The sequence below is a fragment of the Daphnia carinata genome, chromosome 6 (assembly GCF_022539665.2).
Source record: "Daphnia carinata strain CSIRO-1 chromosome 6, CSIRO_AGI_Dcar_HiC_V3, whole genome shotgun sequence".
In the NCBI taxonomy this organism is placed as follows: Eukaryota; Metazoa; Arthropoda; class Branchiopoda; order Diplostraca; family Daphniidae; genus Daphnia; species Daphnia carinata.
The window spans coordinates 7,182,941-7,201,051 of NC_081336.1; the positions used below are offsets into that span (position 1 = coordinate 7,182,941).

At 41.7% G+C, this 18,111-nt stretch overlaps 3 protein-coding genes and 2 long non-coding RNA genes across 5 annotated transcripts; 3 read left to right on the forward strand and 2 right to left on the reverse strand.

Moving 5' to 3' along the window:
- Nucleotides 1-50: 50 nt before the first annotated feature.
- LOC130702134 (leucine-rich repeat-containing protein 7-like) lies at nt 51-6,152 on the reverse strand. The gene is made up of 6 exons (XM_057523793.2): nt 6,004-6,152; nt 4,208-4,614; nt 4,021-4,117; nt 3,615-3,922; nt 3,473-3,540; nt 51-3,397 (listed from the first exon to the last, which is right to left on the reverse strand). Exons 2-6 carry the CDS (start codon nt 4,550-4,552, stop codon nt 700-702), a joined length of 3,516 nt encoding a protein of 1,171 aa, XP_057379776.1. The 5' UTR covers nt 4,553-4,614; nt 6,004-6,152; the 3' UTR covers nt 51-699.
- Nucleotides 6,153-6,222: 70 nt separating this feature from the next.
- LOC132088113 (uncharacterized) lies at nt 6,223-7,894 on the forward strand. The gene is made up of 2 exons (XR_009421342.1): nt 6,223-6,316; nt 7,036-7,894. It is a non-coding gene; the product is annotated as an uncharacterized LOC132088113 (long non-coding RNA).
- Nucleotides 7,895-7,914: 20 nt separating this feature from the next.
- On the reverse strand, nt 7,915-9,813 carry LOC130702139 (nuclear pore complex protein Nup50-like). Its single transcript, XM_057523801.2, has 4 exons — nt 9,538-9,813; nt 8,682-9,400; nt 8,486-8,617; nt 7,915-8,404 (listed from the first exon to the last, which is right to left on the reverse strand). The coding sequence occupies exons 1-4, from the start codon at nt 9,694-9,696 to the stop codon at nt 8,086-8,088; spliced, it is 1,329 nt and encodes a 442-aa protein (XP_057379784.1). The 5' UTR covers nt 9,697-9,813; the 3' UTR covers nt 7,915-8,085.
- A 2,521-nt stretch (nt 9,814-12,334) lies between these two features.
- LOC130702136 (mucin-5AC-like) lies at nt 12,335-16,552 on the forward strand. Its single transcript, XM_057523798.2, has 4 exons — nt 12,335-12,546; nt 13,587-14,073; nt 14,139-14,263; nt 14,358-16,552. Exons 1-4 carry the CDS (start codon nt 12,436-12,438, stop codon nt 15,978-15,980), a joined length of 2,346 nt encoding a protein of 781 aa, XP_057379781.1. The 5' UTR covers nt 12,335-12,435; the 3' UTR covers nt 15,981-16,552.
- A 151-nt stretch (nt 16,553-16,703) lies between these two features.
- LOC130702158 (uncharacterized) lies at nt 16,704-17,465 on the forward strand. Its single transcript, XR_009004252.2, has 2 exons — nt 16,704-17,067; nt 17,224-17,465. It is a non-coding gene; the product is annotated as an uncharacterized LOC130702158 (long non-coding RNA).
- Nucleotides 17,466-18,111: the final 646 nt, after the last annotated feature.

The following is an 18,111-nucleotide window of genomic DNA, read 5'->3' on the forward strand; positions in this document are numbered from 1 at the left end:
AAGAATGGAATAATGCATTAGATTACCTGAATGGAACTGAAATGGAAATCTTTCAGTATTCGAAGAGTGTATTCAAATCTTCTTTTGCGATAAAAAAAATACTCTTGCCTCACACAGGTATATTGTCACTGGCATAAAATTATGAAAAACCCAAGAAAGTCCATAAACGTTATGATATTATACAACTCTAACTAGAAAGACAATAGGGGGGAAATGATAAAGGTTCCTCTGTCACGCTGGCGAAATTAAGATATTTCGTTGGTTTGCAAAATCACTTAAACACAAGTTAAGATGACCATATATAAAAAAGAAGTTTGAGATAGACGAAAAGGCAAATTTTGGCAGGTCACTTGAATGATCCAAATACGATTTTTGTTGTTTTGTTTTACTTCTGAAAGTCAATTGCATTTTTTTGTGAAAAAGTTCGGATGGAGAAGATCTTATGAGATAATCAACACGAATATAAGGGCACGTAATACGCGAGGGGATAAAAATTATAATAAAAGAAAGAAAAAAAACTCCAGCATAAATTTGAATACGAACAAAACTCCATTCAAATAATCGACTGTACATAACTATTGCAGAAAATTGAGTTTTGAAACAAAAGAAAAAATATAATAAATGCTTACAACCTCTTTTCATGTTTCTTTCGCTTTACTGACTCACATTCTCCATTTTAGCTGCCCATTGTCAGATGGCTTATTGAATACGTGATGTGTAAGACGCTAGAGACGGACTGCCTGTCAAGTCCGCTGACAATTTGCTTTTGGAAATTGATGGAATCGACGTTGTCGGTGTAGGTAACCGTGTCGGAATTCGAGATCCGGGTGAGACTCCAGTTTTACTGATATCAGACGCCGAGTACTTTGGCAAAGGAATGCGCGTAGTCAAAGGCTGAGACGGCGTGATTTTATTGCTTTGATTAGATTCGAAATCGTTGTTATTGGTTGTTGGCGTTAGCGGTGTCGTCGTTGGTGTGACCAATCTGGCATTATGGACTGGCAAGGGCGAAAAATTGGTCTTCAACGATAGGGGCGTTAGCGGAGAAGCAAGAACGGGCGTGTGCACTTGCGGCGGAGGAATCCGAGAAGTGGACAATTTGGGTTGAAGAGTCGGAGGCGGTGGAGAATCCCGCTTCTTCGGTGGCAAGAGAGGTGCAGGTTTATTTACAATTGGCCCATCAAGTAGCGAGCTATTTGACAAGTTGGATAACTGACGCGGAAGTCCGCTAGGAAGCCGGTTGTGCGATGCCAGAGGAATGCGAGAGGAGGCACTGGCAGGCGGAGGAGATTTCAATTCAGCCGATGTATCACGGAATCCATTACTAGTGACGTGATACTTTGGCGGCGGAAGTCGTCCTTGAATTTTGGCCGGTGGTTGTTGGCCGCCATTCTCAGACGAGTTGCCGGCAGGTGGGAGTCCAACAACGTTAGCGGCACTTAGAGTGTTGGAGGACCCATTTGTAGTGTGGACGGAAAGTGGAACATCCCAGGAGGTCTGCTTGTGTGCTGGAAGCGGACTTTCCTTTGGGGAAGCGGACAGGAACACTTCGCGGGCTGCTTGTCTCAATGCCGCCACTGATTGAAGGTCTCCCGTTTCTTCTACTGCTTCGGTGCCATCGTTGGGACTCAGGCTATTATCGATGATGTAGGTGGCTCTCTTTAAAGCAAGCGGTGTCATTTTCTCCCTGTCTGCCAAGCTGCCATTCAAGGGCAAATCAACGGGACGTTTAGCAGCCACGACAGATTGTGCAGGCCCTGGGCTTCCAGATGGCTGCGCATTGTCTTCAAGCGGTTCAATAGAAGGTCCGCGTCCGCTGTCACGGCTGGGGCTGCTATCTCTCCTCTCACCCGAAGTCCCTTCAACCGTGAATCCACTGTCAGTTGACTGTGTGCGCGGCAAACTAGTCGCGTGATTGAACTCAGCTGCACGTTTCGAGTAAACAGCCGCAACGTGATACGGTGGTGGTTGTTGCTTGACTTCGGCCGTCAAGTCCGGTTGACTGGACCGGTCAACAACATCTGTGGGGTTCTTCACCTTGTCTAATCCATCTGCTGCAGACATTAACGGTCGAAGCACTCGAGCTTCTTTTATTTCGATTTCAGCAGATCTAGGTGAATGTTCGGCTGCTGCTGGAATGCCATTTGGCTTGGGCGGATCAACTTCCGGATCGGCCAAGTTTTCTACAGATGCATTGCGTTTGGCTTCCAATGTTAAGGACGTATGAACCGGGTCTACAGACGCATTGCGTTTGGGTTCTAATGTTAAGGACGTATGAACCGGGTCTACAGGTGCATTGCGTTTGGGTTCCAATGTTAAGGATGTATGAACCGGAGGCAGTAATGGAGGAACTTCAGGCTGTGATTCATTCGATGGTGTGGCAAGGGGTTGCGGAGCTCCCAGCACAATTTCTGGCTTCGGTCGTATCGGGGCATTGCTAGGTTCGCTCTGGACTGGGATGGGCTCGTCTGGCGATTTGGAAATGATCGTCACTGTCGGGTCGACATGGACAGTGATCGTCGTAGAAGGCGCAGCAGGCTGAGGAGGAACGACAGCAACTGGAAGAGGCTCTGGCTGTTTCTTCAACTGTCCTTTAGTTTCGCTGGGCGAAGTGGTACCAGTGGTAGGTAGGTCCACGCTATTGCGGGCTGTGGGAGAAACCGGGTGGTGTTGTTGAATATGCTGGGCGTGTTTGGCCAAGGCCTTCAACTCCTTCGGGTATGGGGTTGGGTTCCTCATCAATTTACCTGCTTTTGGATCGGCTTCTCCATCGAAAGCAAATTTGATATGAGTGGGCGAACGAGCAGTCACGACATTGGGACTGCCCTTATCTGCTGGTGTCTGTTCTTCTGCCTCCGGATCTGCTGACTGTGGCAAAAGGAAACAAGTCAAAACCTTGTGACCAGTGCTGGAGTCAATGTCCGTTTGAAGCGGCACAACCGGTTTGGTTTGTGCCTCGGAAAGCCATAGAGCAGATAGCGACGGCAACTTGAGAAACGAGACGGGCAGATGGAGTAGCCGATTGCAGCTAAGATTGATGACACGTAGACGTGAAAGATGGCCCAACTCTGGCGGCAAATGTTCCAGTCGGTTTTTGCGAAGGGACAAGACGGTCAGCCGCTGGCACGAGCCCAGTTCCACTGGTAATTCATCTAGCAGGTTCTCGTTCAACATCAAGGTTTCCAATTTGCGCAGTAAGCCGATCGATGCGGGAAGTTTTGACAATCGATTCTGGCCGGCTTGCAATTCTTCCAGGTGTGACAGACGACCAAGCGAATCTGGCAGGCAAGTCAAGCGATTATCATCGACGCGTAGTACGGTCAACAGAGTCAAATCGCCTATTTCTTCGGGTAGATTTGCCAAGTTGTTGGACGTTAAGGATAAATCTGTCAACGATCTGAAATCGCAAAACAGGTTATTTAGAATAAAATCCATACAGAAAAAGCCAACGATGAAAGTTTTCAATCCTTACTTGCATAGTCCGATGGTTGGAGCGATGCCGTGAAGACAATTTCTAGATGCATCCAAATGAACCAGATTCTGTCAACAAGGATGTCCCACAAAATTTAGTTTATCAAAAAAAAACATCAAAAAGAAAGCAGATGTTGACTAACCTGTAAATGACCCAGAAATTCAGGTAGCACGTCCAACTTGTTCCCGTCCACCCACAATTCCGTGAGGGACGGAATACTTCCGACGACTTCAGGCAGGTCACACAAGTCGTTTTGCCCCATGTCCAGTCGTTTCAACGCAGTCAAACGGGCCATAGATTTAGGTAAACTGGCCAGTTGGTTTTCTCTTAGCTCAAGCAATCGCAATTTGGTCAAACGACCAAAGTTGGCCGGGAGGAATTCGAGGAACGTGTCGGAGAGGTTGAGCGACTCAAGCGAGAGTAATTTAGTTGCACCCTCCGGCAACTTACCTATTGTCCAAATAAGGTTAGAACCACGTATAACGATGACGACAAGTCCATCTCAATCGACTAAAGGGAAAGTGGGGCATAGTAACCAGTTGACGTACCGAGCGGATTGACGCTGAGGTCCAGGGTAATAAGCGCCTTCAGACCGCTAATAGCATCGGGCACTTCGGACAGGGCATTTTTCGAAATATCCAACACCTGCAGGACGCAGAGAATCAGTTCAGTTAGGCCTTTTGTTTACGAAAAAGGACACAATTAGTACGTGAATAGAATTTCAAAATAAATTACCTGCAGATGGATGAGAGAGGCCAACGCGGGGGGCAACTGGGAAATCTCATTATCAGAGAGCCAGAGCTCTTTGAGTCCGTGGCAGTGAAAGAGCGGTCGGGGCAAATCGGCAATTTGATTACAGTCGAGCCGGAGTACCTCTAACGTCCTTTCATGGCTAAAGATTACAGCTGGAACCTCAGTTAAGCTCGAGTGCTCATAATCCAATACTTGAACATCGTCTTCTTCTGGTTTCAAGCAACACATCAAGATCTTCCTCCATCCGGAAGATGTGGTGGCCATTCTTCGAGCACCTGATCCCTTCAGCATAGCTTCACCAGCTCCTCGATCGTCATTTGTATCCATATCTAGTATGCAAATGCAGACGATTGTTTTCCTGACTTCTTCGTTGTCTCCTGCGGTGAATCCTAAAATAGGAAAAAGAGAAAACGGAACCAAAAATCAAGATAACGACTACCGCCACTTGACCAACTGTTTTTTTCCCTTCACCTCTAAAATTAGGCTTACAGTTTTTCTCCCCTTTTCATTGAAAAAGCAGAAAAAAAACCATGAAAAGGACACATGCGTTTCTGTGGTTCATTATTATCTGTATACGAGGATGAATAACTTGGAACTAAATTTAGACACGAAAACCAACAACGAAAAAATTGCCTCAGTTATCTCTGGCTCTTTTTACACAGAAAAAGTGGAGGCTTAAAACGAGAGGGCTGTGTTTTCACCTGCTGTGCACCAACATGGATTGTCTATTGTTAACTTCACAAACTAATGGACAACGACAAAATGAAAGCCAAACAAGAATGGAAAAGCCCATTCTTCAAAATATTCTAAATGTTTTTTCTCTCTCCTTTTGCTCATATTTTTCTGTTCAAAGTAAACCGATAGACCGAGGCAAAGTGAAAGTGAAAACAAACACAGAACGGAGCACCGCTCGTTCGTTCGCTGTATATTTTCTAACTGTTTTCGGGGAGTACCGCGTGACTTGGAAAACTGGAAATAGCCAAGAGGGAGAAGAGTCATCTTGTTCCTTTTTATGTTCTTTTTTAACTATATATCTTTGTAAACAACTTTCGACTGTGACCAACCTCATCTTACTTCTTAGTATTGTTTGTTATATCATAAATTTATGGAAAGCTTTGCCTCTTCTCAACAAACAAATTGGATCAGCAGTTGCCGGGTTTCGGCATTTTGAGAAAAGAATTACAAAATGCACACGTACACACACACACACACAAAGAGAAATCTTCCACGTTTTCCTCCCCCATTTTTTTTTTTTTGTGTAACCCAGGCCGGATTACAGCATACAAGTAACGCTCAATTAACCGAGCATAGAATCGCTTTCATCTTGGCGCTCGCTGTCAACCCGGTTCACAGGAAACGGTAACCAACAACAAATGCAGGGGAACACTAATTACTCGCCATATAGGCCTTACTTCCTCCCCTGTTATTTTTTATATTTCTCCCTTGACCGACTCTGAGTGGTGTGGCAGGTGGGCGGAAAAGCCCAGGGCGTACAGTCGTACACACAGACCATCTTCTAGCTAGCAGAGCGTGACTTTCCCCCCTCCATAATTACTCTGTCTCCCCCACTTCTCTTGTCTATCGGTTCGGTCAAGAGCCACAAAGACGGCAACAGAGTCACCTCGCAATACGTACTCTCAAAACTTGACAAAATCGTCACGAACTTGTCATTTGTTTTCGTGTCTGTGTGCTAAACTACGCAAAAGGGATTTGACGATTCGTCACACGAAAAGGAAAAGCCAGTCCACAGGTAGAAAACATAGTAAATTTATACTCACAATTAAAATGGCCTGTGTTTTCTTGATTCTCTCTGTAGATGTGTGAGTAACAAAAAATATATTCACACCATACTGCCGAGGACTTATCCACTGAGGCGGGCACCGAGTAGACTGCCCGCACCGTCGGGTTTATTTGGACTGACGCTTGGTTGCTTGCTAGCCTTGCCTGTTAGCCGACATGCCATTACTTTCGAAGCTTAGGAGTTCACTACGGGCAATGCGTGCGTTCCTGAAGCCTCTTGTTATCAGCCGATTCCAAAAACATTATTGAATCGACTTCCACGAATCCAAGATAAAGAAGATTAGATACCAGGTAAATTTAGTGTCAGATGTTAAATAGGACAGAGACACCGAATTAGGCAATGTGTTTCGAGTGGATTCGTCATTGGGCTAGTCATCACTAGAAAAGAAAAAAATTGGAAAATGTGTCCTTGTACCCTCGTGTGTCTTCTGTGGTTAATGACTATCTCTATCTGCAACTATTCCGCAGTCGTTCATGCATGATTCCGTTCAGTAAACAGCGGGAGGCTCAGACTAAACTTGACATACACATGGGGACCGCGTTCAGGTTTCTTGGCCGACTTAGAAAACGTACAAAAAAATTAATGCACGAACGGTAATTTTAGTTCACTCGATCTGAACGAATCGATTCTAAGCCAATTTTCTACAGTAATTTTAGGGAAATTGGATGAGATAATCCCCTTTTAGCTATCACGTTTCTAACATTCCATCTCTGTGCGTAGGTAACATTTTCATCTGCAAGTTGAACGTAAAGCCCTGTTTGCATTAGCGTTTTTTCTTTTCAACACAGACATTTACTTCTATGCATGATTATGTCAATTATCAAGATAGCTTTTCGTTATTCTATTCGGTACTGGGGATAACATTACAAAAATGCCCTCGAGCACCTTATCTAATTTATTCATGAAACCAGAGCCACGATGTCATGCCGTAGACGAAAGTTATCAATAACTGCTTTTGAATATGGACATACATAATTCCTAATAAAGAACATTACCTATCATTATACAGAGCGTTGTCCTGCCACCGAAAGCTATCGGACTTCTGGAAAGGGTCACGACAAAGATATTGCTACCAAACGTCAACAGGGCAATCTGCCCTTTAATTTAATATTCCTCAAGATGAAAGTTAGCACTGCCAAAAAAATTTCATAAACATAGACGGACGTCATCTGAACACCCAATTCTTATCGTTGCTATGGTCTAACCCTTTGACATTTGCTGACCAACTAACGGGACAACACAGAAGGTACGTGTCTCGAAATACATAATATTAATTAACTCTCCTCGTCATAGAAACAAAACATGAACGTTAATCAACGTTGCACTAATATCACCGATATTGAAATTTAAAACAATCACAGGAATAATAATAGGTGACCCTTGATTTGGTCAGGCTTCCATCGTGTTTCGTTATGACACGGTTTCCCACTATCGACAGTCGTTCGAACGATATTTGCATGGCGTAATTGGTTGTAGGGACATTTTTTTTTACTACCAACCCACTATGGAGCAAGGACACGGTAACAAACAAAAAATGCCAAAGTGAAAGGGGCTTAACCGAAACGTATTTGTTATTTTTTTTCGAAAGTCTGAATGACTGATGATCGACATACCGTATAGAAAAGTATTGAGTAAGAAAACAGTATCGCAGTAAACCATTACATGATGGATTTCATTCAACGAACGACGTATGTCGTCTCCGTTATTCTTGTTTTAAATGCTAAAACCAGACCGCGTCTTTGTATATCTCGGTCGGCATACGGTTTACATTGGACATATTTTGTTCCAGTCGGACCAGAATGCAACAAACAGCATTCCGTCAAGTTTCGTGATTGGAGACTGTTCTACTCTCTGTAACTAAACCAAAAGAAAAATTAAAACGTCCAGGAAGGCTATACATTCTTACATGTATTCAATTCCAATGAAAGAAATCAAGGTCGTCGCAAAAGGGATTGTTTATTGTACAGATCGTAAAAAAAATAATTGAATAAAATAATGGAAAAGGGAATCACAAGCAAACTAAAAAAAAAAACCTATTTCTTTGTGATTGACCTATAATTTACTTCTTTGCCTCGTTCAATTTGGCCAACAGTTCATCGGCTTCTGTGTCCGTTTTCACACGGAGAAGCATGGGTGTTGGAGCAGGAGGAGTTTTTGGATCAATGGGTGGGTTAGGAATACAAACGAACATGACGTTATTCTTGCCTACACGCTGAGTTGTTAGTTGTGGGTTTAGAATGATGTTCAGAAGGATATTGCCGAGTGAAGTGTCGGCACGGATCACCAGTTGCGTTTTATCGTCCTTGATTTTCTTCAAGTGTAGAGTACCCACACCCTTTTCCGTATAATTGTTGTCCTTTTTGTAGAATAATTTACACCTAAAACAATGTTAGTGTAAAAACAAATTACAAATCCATAAATGTACGAGACGCTCTGGTAGTGTTGTTCGTATCACATACCTAATGGAATAAAAGGCATCGTCTTCTTGTACTTGTTTAATTTCCACCTTTGGTGGAGCGTCTTCGTCGTCTTCTTCGTCACCGCCCTTCTCATCTTCTGCATCCTTTTTCTGATCTGTTGTTGGTTTATTACTAGCAATAGGGAAGAAGCTCGAATTAAATTTATCACGACAGGAATTTAAAGCACCTTAGTTACCTTGCAAAACCGAACGAAAATGCTGGCGCGGCTACCGAAGGTTTAGATGCGGAAAAGGAGAAAGGAGCCGTAGTCGGCGGACTGGCGGTTGAAGCAGCAGTTGTAGGTTTGAACGAGAACGTTGACGAAGTGGTAGTCGCTTCCGAGTCACTTTTGGCGATGCCGAAAGAAAAGTTCGATGCTGAAGAAGTTGCTGATGTTGAACTGGAAAATGAAAATGTTGAAGGAGGTTTTGTTGGGGTTGCTCCATTGCTCATAAAGTTGAAAGTTGGTTTGGAAGTTTCTGCTGATTTAGAGCCAAATTGGAACTTATGGTCATCAGGTTTCTCATTACTGATTTTGCCTGCAGTGAAAGCAGAGGTAGTTTTGGTGGTGTCAGCTGCTTGGCTTTCATCTGGTGCTGTTGAAGTTCTTTTTGCCTCCAGATCTTTTAAATGCTTTTCATAATCTTGGAAGATGGGGGTAAGCACACAACATGGATTCTTCTTGACATGATCTGTAATCCACGCCGTGACAGTTTCATTCAAAACTTTAAGGCTTGCGAGGTATTCTTTCTCTTTTGCCTCATTATCTGTGTTGGAGCTTGGTTTGTTTTCTCCATTTCCTGTTTTGAATGTTTCAGTAGAATTTGGAACTTTAACAGCAAAGTTGGTGAATGCATTCGATTCAGATCCTGCTCGCACACCAAAACCAGCAAACCCAGAGAATCCTTTCTTTGCCTAATGGCAAAACGGAAACAAAAAGTATTTAGATTGTTATCAGACCACTTGTACATACTAATAGACTATTATTCTTTAAAATTATGCATTTGACAACATGTATGTATAAGAAAAAAACAGGAAGCATGATAAGTTACCTCTCCGTCATTGCCTGTAATTCTTCGCCGGGCTTGTTTGATCACCCGTCCCTGAAGCGCCTCGGAAGAGGCTTGTTTAAAGGTACCTGCCTCTTCTTCTTCTTCGTCATCATCCCAGTTGTCGTGATTCAATTCTCTGGTTGCCGCACGCTTGGCCATTTTCCTGTTACGTAGGATAACTAGGTCTTATAATTTAAAAACGAGAAGAAATGAATTCGCTGCACGATTCGTGCTGGTGTGTGTATTTCACAGTGTTGCCGTTTGACATGTCGACTGCATGTCGACTGTCGACTTCACCTATTACTGCCTATTATCAGTGAATCAAGTTCGTTATTCATTTTATTCGGCGTTTTCGACATCAAATATGAATTTTTGAGCACGATAAAATTCTGATAATCTTATATTTCATTTTTTCACGTTACACTCTCATTTTGCTTTTTCTTTAAAGCTAACCGTATTGAAAACTGAAGGCAGGAAAGAACAAATAACCGTTTCTAAATTATCTGACGCTTATCATGTTTGATTACTTAGTTAGAGAAGAAATTAGTACTAATTGTTCAAACATTTCTTGAATATACAGCCAGATTTTCAATCGAGAATATTAAACCTTAAATTTTCGAATGTAATTAGCTGGCTTGGAAAAAAACAATATGGCAACAGCCAAGGAGCTAGAGGGGGCTACAGAATGTTTTTGAATACGGGGACCTAAAACTTTGAATGCTGCCCCCGTCTGTCAGAACCTTTCCTTGGATTGAATTTTCTTCAGGTATACCAGCTTATTTTGCTGGAAATGGTTTATAACTACTTCAGCTATGATAACGCTAATCTCATATGATCTTGCATCCATCTCATATTTTAAAGGGCTGAAAATTATGCCTGTGTATTTACATTTGGTAGATTATCGGCTTACGTTTGAGAATCCATGCGAATAGCAGCCTGCATGTGGCGAAATAAGCAAACTGTTTTGCTCGAATGAAACTTTCATAATGTACCTAACATATTCTATTCAAATCAGACTTTGGAAAATCTCATTTGATCATTTTAGCACCAGATGTGTCAAAAGTTTAATCCAGCTCGGTGAAATTCCTTTGAGTAAAAGAAAATCCAATATTCTGAGGAGGTTGCAGTAAAAAATTTGGACTTCTAACATATTAGAATTAATAAAGTAAGGCGTCAAGTAGACATGACTTTCTATTCAAGGATGTATTTTCATTGCTTCTCCAGGACTAATTGTTCTTTTTTCCCAGTATCACAGATGAATTGCACCATGAAATTTGCCTATCCACTCCCCCCTTTTATTTATTTATTTTATTTTTCTTCAAACTGTTACACTTCAAAAATTAATTTAGAATAGCTGAAGTACATGATAACAGGAATTGAAACCTAATCTGAGACGTTTGAACACGAAAATGCGATGTTCACAACCAAATTTAAGTATCAGTATTTTGGTGCTGCGTTAAGATTTTTTTTCATGGCTGCCTGATGTTCCCTTCTAGTATCGAACTCAAAGGATAAACATTTTCTTTCGGTTTGAATAACTCGATTATGTTTTTACTTGTTTTAGTAGCAAGCATCACTTAAAACATAGTAATTGGCATTTCCCTATAAAAATACTCCTAGTATGTGTGGCTCTGTCGCACCTTGCTTTAAATAAGAAACAGATTACCTTGGTCGTTCCTTTTTTATATCAAATATTCAACGATAGCCACAGTTCCAAGAAGACTATAAAAATAAGGATTAAATACAATTCCTCGAAATCAGTCGTATGTTTAAGTCTGTGTTGGTCTTTAACGAACGTCGCTGGTCGTTGTTCACAGGGGAATTAACGAGAAGAATAGCTTGACGACAAAAGGAGAGCAAACTTCCAGTTATATTATCGATGAAAAATGCCGTGGTTCATTGAAGAAACTCAGACTACAATCGGTTGTAATGGTTTTTAAATTTTTAAATAAAGTTTATTTTTCCTTGCTTGTGTATTAATCCAGAATGCTTCGTAAGAGCCCAAATTTCATAGTTGTATCGATTAGATGCAGTATTGAAACAAATCTGGTTCGTGCGTAGTATCAACGATATTGCACTGCGCATATTCTCGTACTTCTTTTTCAGAATGCCATTATAACATTATAAATTAATTACATTGAAAAACTATTCCTATTTGATAGAGTGTGATATTTTGAATTGTTTTTTTTTTTGTACATCCTGTTACGATAACGATAATAACGCATTGGAAAGAGGTAACGCTATCTATGGCTGGTGAATTCAACTTCATTTACCTTGACGAGGACGCGGCGCGCTGTTGATCCCAACGAATGCCTTACTTTGACATGACAGAAAACTATTGATTAAGAGACGAATGATGATAAATTTGTGCAATCTATAAACGTCTGCGAGCAAACTTATTGCAATGATGTTTGCCCTTTCATTACTGAGGAAATCGAAAGAGAAAATCTAAGAACAGCAATAGTGAGAGGACGGTTGCAATGTTGCCTTATAGTCAACGTCGAATTTTGAGGATCTTCATCTGGCTCGTAAAAACATCCGAACAGAAATTGCACGAACTGTTTCTCCCCAATTTGAATATTTGTCATAAATAGGCTGTAAATTGAAAGATCTTCCGAAACCATTAGCTGTTGCGAACAGTTTTCGCCGACATGATTGGGGCGGTATTTTTCCAGTGAAAGAGAGAATATTGCCGGAGGCACGAGCCACGAGAAAGAATGGAAATTTTCAGAGGGGAGAACTATCACCGCCACAGCCACAGTAAACCCGAGTAGCTTACTGCCATATGACTGCAAGAGAGAAGGAAACAAACTCGACGCTAGAGGCGCTGCTGTTCTCAGGGCCGCTGCTTTGCTTTCTGCTATTCCGTGGCTGGCTGGCTGCCGTCCGCGGTAAAAAATGTACTCGGGAAAAGCGATCGTTTTGAGAAACTTGCGACAAATCCCGCCTAATACCGCCAAAGTTATTCGCTTGCAAAAGCAGTTTATCGAAGCTGTTCAGCGATATCAGGTTAGTTTGTCTTCGTTTTGTTTTTATTTCCATTACTTTCGGCCAGACTCTCCTCAAGTGTGTGTGTGTGTATATTGGGTGGCCGTGTGTTGCTGTGTATGTGTCCTGCCGTCCGACGTATTTTCTTTTTTCCCTTTCCCCTCCTCTCTCTGCGTACATCTGCTCTCTCCGTAGACGTTTAGCAGGAATTCAAGTATATTATTTTCATTTTTCCCCTATGTGCAGTAATTAAGAGATTTATCACGATAACTATTTCAATGTGAGCTCGTCGAAATGACAATAAACAGCACCCGCGCTGGGTCCTCCCATTCCAACTTCAAGACAAACATTTTGCCTGACTCATGGTTAGGGTTAGCCTTGAATTTTCGATTTATCATTGAAGGGATATCTACGTGTGTTGCTACACTTGCAAAAGTGTTAATGCACTGTACTGAGGTGTGGGTTCTCAAATGTTCAGGCATGTTGTTCTACGGACACGTAGAATCCGAAAACACCCTAAGGTGTGTTTGAGTGAGATTCTATAACTATTACAACATGGCCATTGACAACAAAGATAATGCAGAGATCAAAATTGTATTCCCCATGTCTAACAAAGCAAGTCAGGCCGTCCTCGTAGTTTTGTATGAATACCAGTTAGTTGAGGTGAATGTGAAACAATACAACTGCGAAAGATTGTTTTCGTCATCGCTGCTCCCCCCTCGACCTAAAACCCACGCTATCAAGCCTTGCTTTTTCTTCAACTTTGGTTCGTTAAAAAGCGAACGCACCCGAAAAATTAGCTGTATTCGTCTATCGCATTTTATGTTTCACAATATTCGAGAATTTTTCTTTCATTTTTGACCTGTTACTGTACGAAATTTAGCGAGAAAAGCCATCAATTAGACGATTTCCTCGAGTGTCAGATAAACTTTCGCTCAAGCTTTAGCGCTTTTCCGCCAGGTGGCCAGGGCTTCCGCTCTAAACCTATTATAAAAAAATCTAGATTTACTTCTATTCGAATTAAATAAAAAAAATTTGCAACTTTTATTTATTCTGTGCAGGAATTAAATGAAAGACCGGATAAAGATGAAGCGATTCTTCAAAAATTACTGGAAGAAATAGCTTTTCTAGACAAGTCACAGCGTGAAGAGCTCAATCTCGTGAGAGAAGCCGAGTCGCACCACGTCCCTCAAGAAATTCAGAATGATTTATTGTGTTCTGATAAATTGAGCGATCGTGAATTATCTGCTCAAACCCAGGAATGTAGCGAAACTGAAGACGAATTCCCTCCATCCACTCAGGAATTAGAAGGGGTTGGTGAAGACATTTCACCAAGCTCTAACTCTTCGAAAATTGAAAATTTCAAAGAGCCAAACACACTGGCCGTTCTTGAGGAAATTGAGGAAGAGCAAGATAAGTTAAATGATGAACAACCAATGGATTGGGAAGATTTAACTAGAGAGCAATGGTCAGAGTCTGACAGGCTACTTCAAAAAGTAGAAAGAGTAGGTGCAAAAGTGCTTCAACGGGATTTTATGTCTACTGTTGGTGAGTCTACTGTACTTTTAATATTTTAGATTTGCAGAAATTGATTTATTCCCTATATTATTTAGAATTGGTTCATGTTAGCCAATACAAGAAAGCCGAAGAAGCCTTGATCCAGAGAAAAGCAAAGGCAGTTCAGGGTAAAAAGGTGATCACAACTGGTCCTTGGCAAATTATCGATATACCAACAAAGGTATGCAAGTGTTCACATTATCACATCTCAATCTTATAGGGGAAAAAGTATTTGTGGTCTAACTTTTTGTTAATTTAAAAAAAAAAACCAACAGGTATCTAACAGAAGATGCAACTACTTAACTGGCCTCCATGTTACTATTAGACAAAAAGATCCTAAACGGTCGGCTATGACGTCGTATTCAATGGAATCCAGCGGGGTTAAAACTCGCCATCATGATTCGCGTGGATCTTCTCGTGCTTCGTCGAGAGCATCCTCTCCCGTTTTTTCGCAAACGGAAAGCTACAACGGCAAAGATAACTACAATTCCGGCTCAAATACGAAGCATTTAAGAAGTACGAAAACGCGTGCCAAATCTAAGAAAGCATCACCCACCGTACCTAGCAAGACTAACAACAATAATTATAATCAACAAAACAAATCGAGCCCGTCAAGTAAAACTACAACTTTCAACTCGAACCCGTCGAACAAACCAGAGCCTGTAGATTCAAATGGCAAAAATGGCAGTCGAGCACTAGAACCCTGCGTTACCTACACGGTAGTAGACGGTGTGCCTCATTTCAAAGTATTCTTTCCTTCGTCCAAAGACTCCATCACTAGCCCAGCAGCTGGAGGTTTCCCCAAGACGCCAATTAACGGGTCGCCGTCCTTTTCTTCGACTCGAGCTTCCATCGTGGAGAGTGATATTGAAATTATGCAGACTAATACTTGTCTGGAGAACGGGAGCAGCGCTCATATTACGCTGGAGCGAAAAATTAAACCTTCGTCAAAACCTATCAAAAGACCTCGTCTATCTCATCAAGGTTTTAGTCCGTCTACGACTCCCATTAAAGCAGGACCGTCTAACTTGGAAACTGTACCCAATTCAACAGCCATAAAGGCGGAAGATTCTGGCAACAAAGAAGAATTGGGACGTTGCATTGAGAAATGTGGCAGCTGGATGGGAGCTCCTCATTTTAAATTCTACCGGACGTTTCCGTCTGTCAACGCAACTGTCGCATCGTCGAATTGGTCAGGATCTGCCAATTCGACGGTGACGACAGCAGTACCTCCAAAGCCGGTTGTCATTGCGCCTGCACCCAAGCTCTCGTCTCCTATAACGACTCCCAAGCTGGTCATCGCATCCAGCAACGCCACTTCCTCAACCACTACAACGGTGTTGCCTGCTATGCCGAAGTTAACGATGGGAAACCAAGGATTGAAAAGCTTCGTTTCACCGTCAGGGGCTCCGTTGAATGCACAAAGTGGTAAATTTGTGCCTATTGCTCCTAAAGTTGCGAGCCTGGCCGGCGGAGTATCCAACTATGTCATCGTTCCGTTCGCCGACAAGAATAACGGCAATCAGTCAACTGCCATTAAGAGACCCATATCGCTTTTGAAGACTTGTCCACCTCTGTCCAGCTCGCAGAATCCTTCCACGGCTGGCACCTTTCTCACTGTCAAGAACTTGAAGGAATGTTTCCAGAATAATAAGCAGTATAAAGACATGAAAGTTGTCGTTCAGAAAGTTCCTGTCACTGTGCAAGCGCCAACAACGGGTACAGCATCTGGCGGAAACCAGTCACCTGGGCAGAGAGTTCCTTTGGCCTCCGATAAGGACGATCTGAAGAAGAAGGTGGTCAAACTCTTTCCATCCACAGATAAGGAGAAGGCCAACGGTGATGATTCTCATCACCTGACGTCGCCAACTGTTATCGTGGCTGATATGTCAATGTAGGATTAATTCAAATTGTAATTTTTGCCCCTAAAGATGGGAATTGCTCTTCCCCTCTCTTCGTTTAATCTTGTTTTTCCAATCGGCATTTTGTGCCCTTTCGTTTTTCTTTCTTTCTTTTTTCTTTCGAAGACTTCAAACTTGATTGCTCTTGTTATCTACTATTTTTGAACTTCTTACACAGTAACCTAGTTGCCCTGATTTTTCTTCTACCCCTCGAAATTCAATAAGACGTTACGGAACCGTTTTTGATGATCAGTGAAGGTGAAATTCCACGTTCAAATGATATTGTGTATGAATGCTTGTCATGGATGTGTATATGATTTAGTGTATCACATATTGGTTGTATCAGCGAAAGAAACAAAACTTGTTTTTCCTTTTCTTTCCTTTTTTTTACTTCCTCCTTTCCTTTCGCTCGCCTCTTTCATCTGTACGGTTATGAAGAAGAAATGAGGTGCCGAATTCCGAAGAGAAAAACACGAGGAGGACATGTAGTCAGCACGGACGATGAAAACAAATATGGCGCACCCCTGTCGTAGTGTATAGTTACAAATATACCTATTGTCTTATGTGAATAGCCATATCTCTATGTTTGAAAAATAGCGTGACTTGAAAAACAATAATACATTCTCAAAACAAAAAATGTTTTCGTACAAATGAGATGGATTAATAATTGTGTATGGGCGAGAGGTTGACGCCCTAACTGCACACACAGAAATACCATAGGCCAGCGCCGATCAATATCATTTACCTTTACATGGCTATCGGGGCGTCTTTTACAGGCTCAAGCTGATTTCTACAATGGTGCTTATACCCCACGATAAATCCTTTCCATACCTGTGCGTGGGTGTCTGCTGTCTAGGTAGTATAAGGTAGTCTGGAATTTCAGGTGAGTGGGTTGAGGTGCGTCCTTGACCCGCCTTCAATCTTTTGCATTTTGTGGTTTTATTTTATTATTCCTTTTACCTGAAAGGAAATGTATATAAAGTTTCATGATCAACTTAGAGCCTTGATTCGCGCCATTTTTTCTTTTCAGAATGGGAACAGTATACCCAAAATAGGAACAAAAGGAATGATTGAATGCCTAAAGGTAACTGTAAACAGTTTTACAGATGCTAACCACCTGTCATTCCAGACAAACGTGGCTTACCAAATAATCCTTCATTTTGAATTGTTAATCAACTTGATTAATCTTTTTTTTAACTCAATAATTACGAAAAGATTCGTTTTTACGGCATGATTATAGAGAAAAGTAGGCAGTGTTCTTCTGGGCTTACCACGCACCACCGAATTGATTGACACTCAGCAGACGAGGGGGGGCCATTGATCAATAGGCAACTCTGCTGCAGCTGTGACTATGCTTATGCAAATCAAAGTGCAAGAGTGCTCTGCTTCAATGATTTGGATGTTTCAAATGTCACAAAAATGTCATGTTCTTTTTTTAGCTGTTTCGTGTGAAAATAAACACAGTTTTGTACGTTATCGTGACGGTTTAGTATATCTTTTAAGAGTCCCACTGTAACCGGAAACCGGCAACAGAGGGTATTCGGGACAGGATATGAGAGAAGAAGCTTGGAGATGAGAGAGAGAAAAAAAATAACCGTCAAAAAGCACGAGCAGAGGAAGGGGGGGGGGGGTGAAAAGGAGAGAGCGGGAAAAAGCGCCAGGTAAACCGTCCAAAGAAAAGGATCGACGTTAAAGATAAGCGTTGTCGGCCGCCTGTTGGAAAAAAACGAACATTCGAATAAAATTTTGTTTTTAATATACTATTAGGAAAATGTAGCTCTAACAAGTAAATAGTTCAATAGATTTTATCAATTCGAAGGAAAACTTCTATGTTGAAAATAATGTTTTAAAAAATGGGAACATATGTGTGGGAATTTCTATGCGTTTTTTATTTTTTTAAAAGTACTTTGTAATGCTACATTTCAGCACAAAAGCCGTTAAAAATTATCGCAATTTGTTTGCTTTTTCTCTGAAAGCCAAAGCGAATGTTTGGCGCTAGTTGACGTCGGTTGCGACAATCAGGGGCGTCAGGTGGCTGGGCGCGCTTTATTTAGCCTATTGCATACGTGGTGACAAGCTTGAAAGAAAAATGATTTAAAATGTTAATATTCAAATAAACAATTCAGTC

Bases quoted from the DNA above. Each gene is read 5' to 3' on its own strand.
- LOC130702139 (XM_057523801.2), bottom strand. From the start codon at position 9,696: ATGGCCAAGCGTGCGGCAACCAGAGAATTGAATCACGACAACTGGGAT. The intron at 9,401-9,537 runs GTAACTTATCAT...TTTTGCCATTAG, and splicing joins TTACAGGCAATGACGGAGAG to GCAAAGAAAGGATTCTCTGG. The intron at 8,405-8,485 runs GTATGTGATACG...ACATTGTTTTAG, and splicing joins GATGCCTTTTATTCCATTAG to GTGTAAATTATTCTACAAAA.
- LOC130702136 (XM_057523798.2), top strand. From the start codon at position 12,436: ATGTACTCGGGAAAAGCGATCGTTTTGAGAAACTTGCGACAAATCCCG. The intron at 14,074-14,138 runs GTGAGTCTACTG...TATATTATTTAG, and splicing joins GGATTTTATGTCTACTGTTG to AATTGGTTCATGTTAGCCAA. The intron at 14,264-14,357 runs GTATGCAAGTGT...AAAAACCAACAG, and splicing joins TTATCGATATACCAACAAAG to GTATCTAACAGAAGATGCAA.
- LOC130702134 (XM_057523793.2), bottom strand. From the start codon at position 4,552: ATGGATACAAATGACGATCGAGGAGCTGGTGAAGCTATGCTGAAGGGA. The intron at 4,118-4,207 runs GTAATTTATTTT...TGCGTCCTGCAG, and splicing joins CCTCTCTCATCCATCTGCAG to GTGTTGGATATTTCGAAAAA. The intron at 3,541-3,614 runs GTTAGTCAACAT...CCTTGTTGACAG, and splicing joins AATTTCTGGGTCATTTACAG to AATCTGGTTCATTTGGATGC.